This window comes from Megalobrama amblycephala, linkage group LG10 (genome assembly GCF_018812025.1).
Source record: "Megalobrama amblycephala isolate DHTTF-2021 linkage group LG10, ASM1881202v1, whole genome shotgun sequence".
NCBI classification, from domain to species: Eukaryota; Metazoa; Chordata; class Actinopteri; order Cypriniformes; family Xenocyprididae; genus Megalobrama; species Megalobrama amblycephala.
The window spans coordinates 28,780,439-28,794,246 of record NC_063053.1 but is presented as its reverse complement, the minus strand read 5'-3'; the positions used below and the strand labels follow the sequence as shown (position 1 = coordinate 28,794,246).

The following is a 13,808-nucleotide window of genomic DNA, read 5'->3' as shown; positions in this document are numbered from 1 at the left end:
ACCCCAGAAGTGGTTATTCTGTATTGTATATAAATTATGCAAACTATGTGACAATAACCATATCATGACCACAGGTTACTTAACCAGTAATAAAATATGTGCAAATTCTAGCATATTTATTTTCATACCTTTTAAAGTGCAGTCCTCAGTTCAAGCATTTGGCATCAGTAAGATTTTACATGCTTACCAAAAATTATATTTCAGATAAATGCTGTTCTTTTGATCTTTCTAATGAATTCTGTAAAAATGTATCTCAGTCAGCATATTAGAATGATTTCTGAAGGATCATGTGACACTAAAGACTGGAGTAATGATGCTGAAAGTTCAGCTTTGCCATCACAGGAATAAAATACATATATTAAAATATAAAAGTTATTTCAAATTGTAAAAATTATTTTACAATATAGGTTTTACTGTATCAGCCTTGGTGAACATGACTTTTTTCAAAAACATAACGACCCCAAACTTTTAAAAGACATGGGCTACATATAATGTAGATGTATTTGATCCCATTATTTTCAACCCTAATCTCTGACTCAAGTGTTATCTATTTTATGACATTGCAGACCATTAAAAATGAAGTAATTGTGTCAAATTACATGAACTCTTACAAATATCCCCTGATTGTTTTGCAAAGAGCAGAGAACACTTTGTTGGAGCCCCGTGAATCAACATGCAGTTATTGAGTTTGACACAGAAGAATTGCAGAACAGTTCCTGCGGCTGATGATGAACAGATTCGACTCATGGCATTTAGAGAATTCACAGAATCACTGTAGTATTTGTTTAATGCAAGCCCAGTGGATGAGAAACAGGTCAACCTTTAGGAAATGAACTAAAGCTTTTCCACTCCCCACACTGGCCACACGCACACACAGAGGCGGACATGGTCTTTCTCCGATGAGCAGTTCGAGGCAGCCATAAATGGCATCGTCTCTCTGTTGTTGAACACGATAAGGAAACTCCACCCAGCGGTAAGAGCTATACTTGACAGTTATTTGGCTGATGTCATTCATGAATACGGTAACTGAGACACACCCTCAGTCTCCTGTAGAAGTGTGACTTGTCCGCACATCATGACCCCTGTTTTGTAGTGAATCATCTCTATAGAATTGTGCTCTAGTCCTCCAAATCCACAACGGCAGGCTGGTTTTACTCACCTGTGGAATCAAGGTTTCATGAAAAAAAGGCTTTTGCTTGAGATATTTCTCATGACTTTATTATGTTTTTCATAAATATCATAATTAGTCTAGTTTACTAGGTTTAGTACCTCTCTATGTACTAGTTTCTTGTGTTAGAATATCTTGCGCATTATTAACAGCTACTTATTTTTATGTTAATTTTAATTTCATAGGTAACAGCTATAATTGTTCAGAAGAAGAATGGATTTCTATTATTATTATTATGATTCATTTGGGGTATATCACCATGATTTTATATGGTCAGAATACAGAAATAATAAAATCTTTAAAATAAAATTATTATTAATATTGTTATCAATTATTATTATTATTGCTATTGTTTTAATTCATAAGTCATTAAAAGAGATACTGAAGTGAAAATCGGTCCCACTTTATATTAGGTGGCCTACGCTATCAAGAATAAGTGCAATGTACTTATTGTATTCATGTTGTATAGCAAAATTGCTTCTATTGAGGTGGGATATGGGTAAGGTTAGGGACAGGTTTGGTGGTACGGGTAGGTTTAAAGGCCCGCTGAAGTGACTTGGAATGTGCAGCATTATTCAATGTGTTGAAATAATTTCAACTGAAACATGAAGACAGAGTGATATATCTAACAGCTCTGCCCCTTTTTTAAAATAGCCAATAGCGTTATATCACAGCTCGGCCAGAGCCATTAAAACCTCTGTTTCCTTTTAATGTCTAACCGTTTATCCTCCTAATCTCCTCTATGTCACTTTAAAATTTTGCATTCTGTGCAGAATTTAAATAGGTCCGATACTTTTCTTGGTCTGAGCCGACTTGCGGATATGATCCGCTCTGTGCTCTCGTGTCCCTGGGCCAGAGCAGACTGTGCTCACGCTGCGGCGGTTCACGTGACGTGAAAACGGACTTCATTCGTCAATGGAAAGCATATTTACACTGTCTGAGTCGTTCCCTATCCTCTACATATGAGCCATTCACCATGTATAAACTAGTAAATGTGTGAACAAATGAGATAAGATGAGATTTCAGCTGCAGCTGAGGGGGCGGGACTTCAGATTCTAGAGAGTATTTGATTGGACAGAAGATTTGATGAGAAGCTGAAGTGCGATGTGATGTCATGAAAATCCATGATCCATTTTAGTGGAAGTTTTGAATGCTTAAATCTCCTAAATGCGAATTTTGTCATTGTTTTAGAACACACCAGCTTATTCATAACCGAAAGGCTAACATATTCATACTAAAAGCTAAAACACTTAAATTTTGATTTCAGGGGGACTTTAAGGTTGAAGGGTTGGGTCAAGAGTGTAATTATAATGTAATTACAGAAATTAATTACATGAAGTACAATGTAAAAACATGTATGTGTATACAATAAGTGCAAATGATTCATTTAAAGGTAAGTATTAAGGCCACCTAACATTAATGGGACCTGAAAATCCTTTTCTGTGTGGGAGGGCTGAGGCTCAGAAGAATGTCTGATGTTTGATGTTTCTGCTCCGCTGTCAGCATCTGATCGTGTTTAGTTTTAGTTTCTCTATCCTGTAACCTTGTTCAGTCAGTCTGAATCAGCTGTAGCACATTCTTTTATCAACAGGACATGAATGATGTGTACCCGTACGCCTTCTTAAAGTCCTTGTGCTCATGAGGAGGTTGGTTATTCTTATACTTTTAAGTCAAATAGACCGCTCAGAAAACTGAGATAAAATTTCACAGGCTTTGCCTTCATCCAGGCAGCCAGCATCTTATCAGGAACATTGTGACAACAGCTCTAGATACTGTTGAGTTTCACACTCAATGGGGGCAGGGGGTGGTGGTGCCAGCTTGTGCCGGATTATAGCCGGAATGCTTTCAAACTTCTCCAGAGATCATCCATATGAACAGAATCACCCTCCATAAATATGGTCTACCTGTTTCACATGGGGAGACAATGAGAAAAAGTTGTGTGCTTGTATGAAAATACTTAGAGAGACTTACTAATGTGTTTATTTGTGCGTGAGAGAAAGAGTGAAGGAGTGTCTGTGTGATCCATGTTGAAGCTGTGCATGTAAATTAGTCCTTCTGTCGTGAAATATCTTCCAATGTGTGTATGTGTCTGGTGGACCACCAGGAACACTGATGAGGGGGGCCCATCCATTAAAATTTTGTCTCAGGCCCTTTGAATTTAAGCGGCGCAACCCAGTGTAGTGGAGTTTGTTTTAGTAATTTAACAGCCTGTCTCTCTCTGGTTGTGAAAAGTGTGACTGGTTTTAGTAAAATTATTCAGTGACCTGTGGCTCCTGCCTGTCTACACTGACTGTACGCAGTTTTGTTGATGTTGGTGTTGATAATGTCAAAAGTTATGTAGATATTTAGATGGCATATGAATCATTTGAATAATTTCTGAGTAGATAAATATCTGAATGTTGAGCTTGGCACAAATGCAAAAGGTCTGGTGTAAACATTTCTCTGACTAATCCCAAAGCCAATCTTCATGATCTTTATGGAAAGCGGAAATTATAGATCAAGTGCAAATGACTGCAAGAATACTATATTTTCAAAGGAGCATTTAATGGCAAATGAGGCATCCAGATACTTTTGACATTTTGGTTTTCATATGAATATATATCTTTTGTGTGTGTTATTGTTGTTTTTAAACCTTTATAATTTCTGCTTGGAAGTGCTAGTCATGTGCAGTGTCCATTGGGAGACATTTATGATGACAGTAGGAGGGCAGCAGCCCTGATTATTCAAGCTTTACTGGAGCCAAGAGCAGCACATCCCTGGAGAATCAACCAGCATCCCTGTCAGAATTATATATACAGTATATAAAGAGGACTATTACGGTGAAACACTACAGTGATAACCCCAAACGAAACAGAAATCTTATTGTTTTCCCTCAATGATCTACTCCTTTAAACTGCATCAAGGGAAAGTGTTTCCTGTTTACATAATCCTAGGTCAAAAGTTCCCAAGTTTGGTGATCTTGGTTGTGCAACCAGCAGCTAGACTGGAGTTTAAAATCGCCTGAGAAGGTTATGATACAGACTTGCAGGATAACTTTCCGGTCATCATTGTCCTTAACGAATTTCTCTGTTTATTCATATGCCGAACAAAAAGAGAGAGAGAGAAATAAAAAAAATTAAATTTGTGAGCGAAATATAATGGTGGCAGACACATAAATAAGTTTGTCATAAGTTGAACAAAAGTTTTATTTATGTTGGCGAGAGTGTTTTACTGCTTTGATTAAGCAGCGTCGAGAATAAGATCTCACTGTCTGTGCGCTTAACCTGTGACGTCACTTTCCCAAACATTCGCCGCTTGGAAGTTTGTCCATATATGGAAGAGCGATCCAGACTACAGTGAGTGCATAGTGCGCGAACGTGCTTCTGACCTAGTCATACTTTTAGGGATGAAATTGCTGAAGAATGTTCCTAGAATTTTGCTAAATCAGATAAAACTTTCTTTTAGGTCCTCAAATAGAGAGATAGATAGATAGATAGATCGATAGATAGATAGATAGATAGATAGATAGATAGATAGATAGATAGATAGATAGATAGATAGATAGATAGATAGATAGATGGTTTTGTTATTATTATAAAATTAGATTTCCTTTGGGTTAGGATTAGTTTGTATGAAAAAAATGTAAAAAATTTTTGAATATGTGTGAGCCAAAGAGGGGTAGCTTCTATCCTGGTTCATCCTCCGCAGAGGGGGACTTCTGTTCACCCTACATGGCAGAGGCATTCAGTCCCAAACAACAGCCTTCTTCGGAATGTTGGGATGATGGGGGCAGGAGGTGGACTTTGATCTGATGCCATGTACTGCGGATGTTAAGTAGTGGTGTGAAGTTTTGCAGCTCTGACAAATATGAAATGTGAAGAGTACTTTATTGCAATATAATACATACATGTGTTATTGTATAACAGTACAATACAGTACATATATTGTACAGTATGAAACAAAAATACAGAGAATAAAAATAATGACACATAGTACAGGCAGATTGCTGAACCAACAATGTTTATGTATACAAAATTTTAGGAGCTATAAATGTAAAATATAATGCTAAAATAGCAGCAGGATAAGAGACAAAACAGTAAAGAGGTAAACAGGTGACAGTGCAAGACTGACTGACTGTAAATAATATCTATTTAAAGGATTAGTTCACTTTCAAATTAAAATTTCCTGATAATTTACTCACCCCCATGTCATCCAAGATGTTCATGTCTTTCTTTCTTCAGTCGAAAAGAAATTAAGGTTTCTGATGAAAACATTCCAGGATTTTTCTCCATATAGTGGACTTCAATGGAGCCCAAACGGTTGAAGGTCAAAATTACAGTTTCATTGCAGCTTCAAAATGTTCTAAATGATCCCAGATGAGAAATAAGGGTCTTATCTAGAGAAACCATTGCTCATTTTCTTAAAAAAAATAAAATTTTATACATTTTAACCATAAATGCTCATCTTGAACTAGCTTTCTTCTTCTTCATTAGAATTCCGGCAGTGTAGACGCTGCTAAGCACATTACTGCCCTCCACAGGTCAAAGTTTGAACTAATTGTTATATACTTGCACTAGCATATTGAATATGACAATTTAGTTCAAACTTTGACCTGAGGAGGGCAGTAATACACTTAGTATCGTCTACATTGCCGGAACTCAAATAGAGAAGAAGAAGAGAGCTAGTTCAAAATGAGCATTTATGGTTAAAACGTATACAATTTTAAAAAATTTTTAGAAAATGAGCGATGGTTTCTCTAGATAAGACCCTTATTTCTCATCTGGGATCGCTGTAAATTGTAATTTTGACCTTCAACCATTTGGGCTCCTTTGAAGTCCACTATATGGAGAAAAATCCTGGAATGTTTTCATCAAAAACCTTAATTTCTTTTCGACTGAAGAAAGAAAGACATAAACATCTTGGATGACATGGGGATGAGAGGAAATTTTAATTTGAAAGTGGATTAATCTTTTAAGAATGAGCATGTGAAGGGTCCATATATGTGTATTCATCAAAAGCAAATTAAATATTTGTTAATGATATGTATATGCGGTATAGTGAGTAGTAAAAGTGCATCATAGATTGAAGAAAAGGAAACAATAGGCAGTACAGTAAGATGTTCCAGGCTGTGCATCACAGAAATGAACTGCTGACCCTCATTCAACCAATGCAGAGCATCAAATACTCATAAGGTGAACATCTGTTTGCGTCAGAGCACGCTATGGCTGTTCAAACATGCCCTGAATAAACAGAACTAATCATTTCGATCCTGATCCAAAAATAACCACAAGGATTCAAGGGAGGAAATCTCATCTTAAACTTCACAGCTTTTCTTCCCCACAGTAAGATGTGATGAATATGAGGGATATCCTCTGCCAGTGTAGGCAGACTTCTTTATGGAAAAGGTCTAACCCACATGTCTAACCACATGGCTCCATTTTTTTCAGTCTTTTATCTACTTCCATTGGTTTTAAGCTGGTGCAAGCTGGTCATTATCTGGTTGACCAAGATACCATGTTCCAAAAAAACAGCTTGACCACTATAAACTGATTGGTACAAATTGGTAGACGGTCTGTTGGTAGTCTAAGATGGTCTAGAAACACAGTGACCTGCTCAAGACTGATTTTACTAATTAAAGGACAGTACTAATATGAGATATCTTTTGGATGTGGTATCCCTCACCACTTTCCTCCACCCTAAAAGAGGAACATGATCACTGTTACCTGAGATAAAACAAACCTAGGGTGTGGTCACCTGGAAGGCACTGAGAAAACATTAAAGGATTTTTAATAGCAATAAATATAATTTATTTTTTATTAATGAATAAACAAACATAAATTCATCCTCAAAAAAAAAAAAGAAAAAGAAAAAAAGAAATTATTACCAGTGGCATAAACCTACCTAAAAGCTTTTCTAATACCTACGCCGATGCAGAAAACCTACACCAAATCGATAACGGACACAGATATTAACCAATCACCACCGAGCATTCCTAGTGGGCGGACTTTAAAGGTTTGCGCACTAGCCAATCAGACGCCCTGCGTCTCTTTTTATTTTTTTCCGTTACTGTGAAGTTTTTGCTGCCGATGCTCCTGCTGGAGGTTCTGCCTACTCGCCACTCTGGATAGCGGCCGTGAAAAACGGACAGGACGAGAAAGACAAGGAGGCTCGGACTTTGGGGAGAGTGAACGGGGCAGGGAAAACGAGGCAGCGACGTTAGTTTCGTGCCCATCGTTTTAAGTGCGCACAGGAGTGTTTACTGCAGCGCTCTGTGGGAGAGAGAGAGAGGGAGAGAGAGAGACCGGAGGACCGGAGAGAGACGGGAACAGCAGTTCAGAATGGATCACCATCAACAACATCACCATCATCATCAATATGATGGAGGCGAGAACGACTATATGCAGCAGGAAGATGACTGGGATCGGGATATGCTGCTTGACCCCGCCTGGGAGAAACAACAGAGAAAGGTACGCGCTATAATCTCTCCACACCACCGGTTTAAGGTGCAAAGAGACTTTCTGCAAACCAGCAGCCTCGTTCTCGAAATGCGGAGATTTAAGGGCCCCGTCCGGAATCCGAATTGGGCTGCTGGTGAAATAGGCTTTGCATTGCGATCGCGTGCGTAAATGTATTTTGTATCTCTCAGAGCATCAAAAGCTTGTGCGGCACTCTGTATTTGTAATCATTATAAGAAACTTGAAGAACATCTGTTGCGGGTTTGCGCATGTTCGTATTCACCACTCTTGTCTGTCCATTCATTTGAGCGTTATCACGGCCCGCCCCCAGTCAAACGATCCGGACCCCGATCACCGGACACCGTGCGCCCACCTATCGTCTTCACCGCGCGCAACAGATGTCTGTGGATGCGGCTCATATGATCCGCTGCGCGCGCAGAGCACGAGCTCACTTATTTACGGTCAGGACACGCAGACTCTGTCTGGGGTTTAACGTGTGACCCATGTAAATCTGAGAAGCGTTCTGGTTCCCATTAACGATTCCAGTTCTCTAACGATTCTGTAGTGTTTTTGAGGAAGTATCTTCTAAAAAAAAAAAAAGAAAAGAAAAGAGAGATATACAATTCATATTACATTTGCTTTCTTCGGCAGTCTGTTGTCAAATGATGAGGTAGTTTCAAATTACAGGACAGATATAACAAATAACTTTATTTTGCAAAATGTATGTTTACCCCGTTTTTTAAATGTATTTTTCTATATACAACATATTATATGGCTTTTAACTACACGTTGGCGTATGAACAACTAGTCAGTAACTGCATTAAATCTCACAAGTGCAGCATAATGCAGGTTTTGATTCACTTCGTGGTGATCATAACAAAAGTAATTTGCGGTTCAGTTTAGTCAGATTAATTTAGGAACTTTTCATACTGATTGACGCGTCTTTTTGATTCACTTATATGATTTGTTTATAGGAGTTGTTTGTTCGAGAATCGAACTACATCCGTTGATTCATTTAAGGAACCGATTCATAAGAGTCGTTCGTTCGGGTATTAGACTATACGGATTATTTCTTAGATTCAGTGAGCAGTAGTTGCTAGCAGACACTGTCAGAGTATTTTAATACGGTGTAGAAGCATGCACCGTTAACAGAGCCTAAAGTCACAAAAAATCGTTTAGTTCCGGTATGTTTAACGGTCCTGATAAAGAACCGGCTCTCAGTTGCCAACTCTAGGCCCATGGCAGCTCCGTTAACGCATTCCGGCAGACCATTTAGTTGGCGGAGGGGAGTGTTTATAAAAAAATGTCTCGGATGTGATTTTCTGCACAGAAGTCTAAAAACTATTTGAAATATGAGTGAAACATTTGTCGCTCCCACACTCTTTTCTTCCCCTTTGGAAAACGGGGAGGAAAAAAGAACGAGTGCTGGAATCTGCTGCGGTTTGGGCTGGGCTTGTCAGGGAGCGAGTCTGCCCAAAAATGGTAATAACAGACCCTGTACACTGCTGCTGGAAAACTTTCCCGGGTTACTTTTTTTTCCTTCCTCGAAAGCTTGTAGACTCCTGAATGATGTCATCAGCTACCGGCGGGAAAGACTCATGCTCAGGTATGCGGGCAGAGTCCTTCACTTCAGCTCCTACAGCCATAAACCCATGACAAAACCATGTGTCAACGGTTTACACCAGCCCAGACATGCTGTTTCTACATAACTGAGTGTTAAAAGAGAAATTAAAAAAAAGAGGATCATCATATTTTGACACATTAACCGCTATGTCATGGTGTGTGTTGCTTCATATAGAAATGAGAGACAAACAACTAGCCCTGAAGTGTTTTTTCCCCTGTCTCATGATATAAGCACTACATTGTGTTAGAGCATCATTTCCGACACTGTTCATTAATGACACACACACACACACACACACACACACACACACACACACACACACACACACACACACACACACACACACACACTCCATACTGCCCATTAAACACCCTCTGTGAATTTAATGGTGTGTGTGTCAGACAAATTGGTTATTGTTCTGCTTTCTGACAGGGCTAAAAGGTCAGTAGAGAAGAAGTGAAGTAAAGTCTGTTCTGCAAACACACGCACACACACACACACACACTCACACTGCAGGTATATAGGGCAGCGCTCTCGTAAAAGACATATGGAAGTCAAATCTGTAGAGAATTTGCATTGAGAAAGTGAATGTGTGTGAGAAAACATCTGATTGGCTACAGTTTATGTTTATGTGTTAAAGTATTTCAGCAAGTTCAGACTGGACCAATAGAATCAGAAACACATTTTCCCGTCTAATAACATCTGTGTAGGTCTGTAAGAGTTTGTCTGCAACTTCAGGGAAAAAAAGGCCCTCGGGCTGGGCAGGTGTGAGGTGATTCAGCTTAAAACAGCAGCGAGACCTTATGAACTCTCTCCTTTTTGCCTGGCCCCGTCTGTGAGGTCATATTTTCATTGTTTTGTTCACATGTCCCTTTCTTTTGCCTTTTAAACCAATCTGAGAAGGCTTATGGGGTCTTCAGTTACCACAGTTCATTTTGTATCGCCACAAATGAATTCTGTTAGGTTTCAGCAAATGTTCTGTTTACATTTACACTACTGTTCAAAAGTTTGGGGTCAGTAAGTATTTTTTTTTAAAGAAACATACTTTTATTCAGCAAGGATGCATTAAATGGATCAAACGTGACAGTAAAGACTTTTACATTGTTAAAAAAAAATCTATTTGACATAAATGTTCTTCTTTTGAACTCTCTATTCATCATAAATCCTGGAATTTTTTTTTACTGTTTCTACAAAAATATTAATTTTAAATTGTAATAACATTTCACAATATTATTGTTTTTACTTTGTAAAAAAATCGTACTGACCCCGGACTTTTGAATGGTGGTGCATGAGTTTCTGTTCTCACTCATTTATAGTGAATTTCTGCATCACTAGTGCCACCAAACAGACAGAATTGCAAAAAGCAAGATTCAAACCCTCACATATTGTCCATCCACTGTAAAAAAAAAAAAAAAAAAAAAAGTGAAGCTGCCAGTGTCCCAATATGGTGCTGACATCTTGCACTCATTCGGGACCCGAGTCTGTGCAGTAGAGTTGTCAAAATCGGTGATGAAATTTAAAAAATGTGACTTTGAGTGTCATTGAGTGGATTTGTAAACACCTCTGATTGGCTATTTTGTTCTCGCGCTCGTCGGATATGTCTGTGATTGGCTACAATGCTCAAGCCTTTGAAAGCACACGGAAGTGTTTGAATTCAAAAGCGTTTTGAAAGTGGGAGCAGGAGAATTTGAAAGCAGGCATCTATTAAGCCGGGGACACACCTAACGATTAGCTGAAACATTCTAAGACTGAACTGAACACATATACCGATTGTTTCCTGCGACTGAAGCATATTTAAATACTTACACATGGAAATTGAACACCGACTGTAATCGCAGACTGACCCCAACTGGCTCTGACTGGACATGTTTGAGCGCGATCAGTCATAAGTACAATCGTTAAGTGTGTGCGCGGCTTTAGCGGACTGGTCCGCAATAGACACCTGCTTTCAAATGCTCCCGTATGTATCTGTGTAAGCGCTCGGTTAAGAGCATCATTGATGACTATTTACAACATTTTTGAAGCGTTGATCATTGAAGCAAATCACAGACACATGAGCGTGTCAACACAATGGCCAATCAGAGGTATTTACGAATCAGCTCAACAGTGCTCAAAGCATCACATTTTTACAATTTCAATACCAACTAGGTACTGAAGTCGCTACTTTTTACAACTCTACTGTGCAGTAGTGAGCAAAATGGAGTTGCGGTATCAAGGTCCAGCAATCGCAAGCAGACCAGTTAGTACAGTTTACTGAAGAACAACCCATTATGTTGGTGTGAAATAAACAGTTATGGAAAATGTAGAAGCTCCAGTTGTAGCTCCAATCTCCTCCCGAAAATCCCCAAAAAAGTCAGTTGCTGCCTCAGTTCGCTCAGAGAAGCTGTCAATCTCAGCTGTCAATCATGACGTCACACTCCTATTTTTATAACATCAAATAACTAACTAAAACCAAACTTATTTAAAAAACGAACACTTGAAATTACATCAGCATAATTAAAAACTACATGAAATGACAGAAACCATCTTTGGAAAAAAATTAATTGAAGTGTAATTTAATTGTTTAGTTTGTCTCACGTCCCATTAGATTACATGGAGAGTTTATGACCGATACTGTCTGGGACCGAAACATGTTAGCTTCACTTTTCAGGATTTGTGCGGCACACTTTAATCCAAACAGACAGTTTCGCCCCCTAAGTTCCAGAATTGGTTGAGTCAATGTTGTTTCATTGAAAGAAACAGATTAACCTATAGTTTCATTTGATACTGTTAGTGGCACATAAGTGGCAGATAAGCCTGTAGACTCTGCAACTTTAAGTAGAGTTTTCAGCAAAGCTCATTTTCATCTGAAAATATGATTTTGCATTTAAATTTGCAGCCATGTTTTACCGCAGGCATTTTCCAAAACACTATTTTGGCAAGAGTTGAGACTCACATAATCAGGTGTCAACTATTTTTTTTTTTATCATCGTTTTAATATGTTCAAATAGTAGTTTAACAATTTCTAAATTGCTTGCCAAGTATACAAAGACTAAAATTTCAGAGACCTAAAACCACCCAGAACACCCTAGCAACCACTTAGCAACTCCCTAGCAACAAGCCACTACATCCTAGCATTATGGTAGTGAGTTTCCTTCAGAAGATGTGAAAATCAGATTTTTGTATTGAAATGGCAAAATTTGTCTTCCAGAGTGCCGTGCAGTGTGTGGATAGTAGTGGGTTATTTTAAGTGTTTCCTTACTGCAGTAGTTCACTTTGCCTTGGGCAGGTTTTAAATGGTTCTGTTTGCAAGTTTTGACTGCTCTGATAAGAAAGATGTAGATCTTCAGAAACAGGAAAGGTTCAGCGCTAGTGAATCTGAATCAGTCACATATCATTGGGTTCTGAGATCTATATCTGACAATTTGCATTGTGCACTTTCTTGGTGTGTGTCTTTAGGGTGGTAAAGGGTTAATGTAGGTGGAGCAAGCCTCTGGCTTTTTCAGTCTAAAGAATTAAAGTAGGTCTGCTTGTCGCAATCAATCCTGTTTTTCTCTGTGTCTCTCTCACTCATTCTCTTTCTCTCCATCTCTATTAGAGGGAGTAAGTTGAGTATCCCAAGGGGATACAGTGACTGTTTTTTAGCTGGTCTGAGGTGAGTTCCCTGAAATCTGTTACATATCTCAGATCTAAGAAGAGATTTTTAATTCTCTATGGAAATACTGACATACATGAATAACTATGTTTTAGCATTTTTTATGCAGATTTTTACAGAAAATCTTCAGCATTCCATGAAACATGGTAAAATGCGAGTACTGCTCTCTTATTTGTAGCTGAATGCATAATACAATTAGCCAGAATAAGAATATCTAATAAACCAACACACAAGCAGCAGGGTATGTGTAAAATTTTGTGAATGGCAGCTGCTTCAATTACGTGGAGTTCTGAGGGCACAGATGCCGTGTAGGCCTGCATATAACACGTGATGTCCTCAGGCGTCATCGCATGCCTGATTTTGTCCCTACTGCTATAATGAAAGCTGGCCTTTTCAGTTCTTGAGCAGAAGCTTTAATTTAGCCAGTGTGTTGTACCGAGTGACCATACAGCATTAGAAATTATTTGTAATGCTCTACATTTCAATGTGGTTGTTATCAGTGGTAGAAAGCAATGGTGGCAGTGTCACAGCTCTCTAAGGCCATAACCATGTCTTGAACATTGTGTGGGACCAAACCAATTTTTGGGGGATGGGGGTAATTTGGCCATATCTGATTATTGGTATGGACTTGTCCTCATGTGTTTGTTGTGGTTGGTTACCCTGCAGCACTTCGATGCAGACTTCAATTTATTGCTTTTCTATAGCTTGCCATCTGTTCTAGTAAAAAAAATTCGAACAAATGTGTTCAGTTTTGTTTTATTAAAAAATGATAGGACAGATTTGAAAAAGTCCCAGTGCAGAAAGTGTATAACTTCATTAAAAACAGTAAGATTGTTACATTTTTCATGCATAACCTAATTACTATCCATGAGATAATCCATCACTATTTCTTTCTTAACATCATAACCAGCACGTCTGTGAACACACACAGCTGTCCCCACCAGAATG

At 38.6% G+C, this 13,808-nt stretch overlaps 1 protein-coding gene across 5 annotated transcripts in view; it reads left to right on the top strand.

Moving 5' to 3' along the window:
- The first annotated feature begins 7,198 nt into the window (after window positions 1-7,198).
- Window positions 7,199-13,808, top strand: part of actn1 (actinin, alpha 1) — a 40,962-nt gene continuing 34,352 nt past the window's right edge. For 3 of the 5 annotated variants that reach the window (XM_048205645.1, XM_048205646.1, XM_048205648.1), the window contains exon 1: window positions 7,200-7,614. In XM_048205645.1, the coding sequence (XP_048061602.1) occupies window positions 7,486-7,614 (129 nt within the window). In that variant the 5' untranslated portion in view covers window positions 7,200-7,485. Of the gene's footprint in view, window positions 7,615-13,808 lie in introns of all 5 variants that reach the window. The other 2 variants (XM_048205647.1, XM_048205644.1) reach the window with 2 other exon arrangements.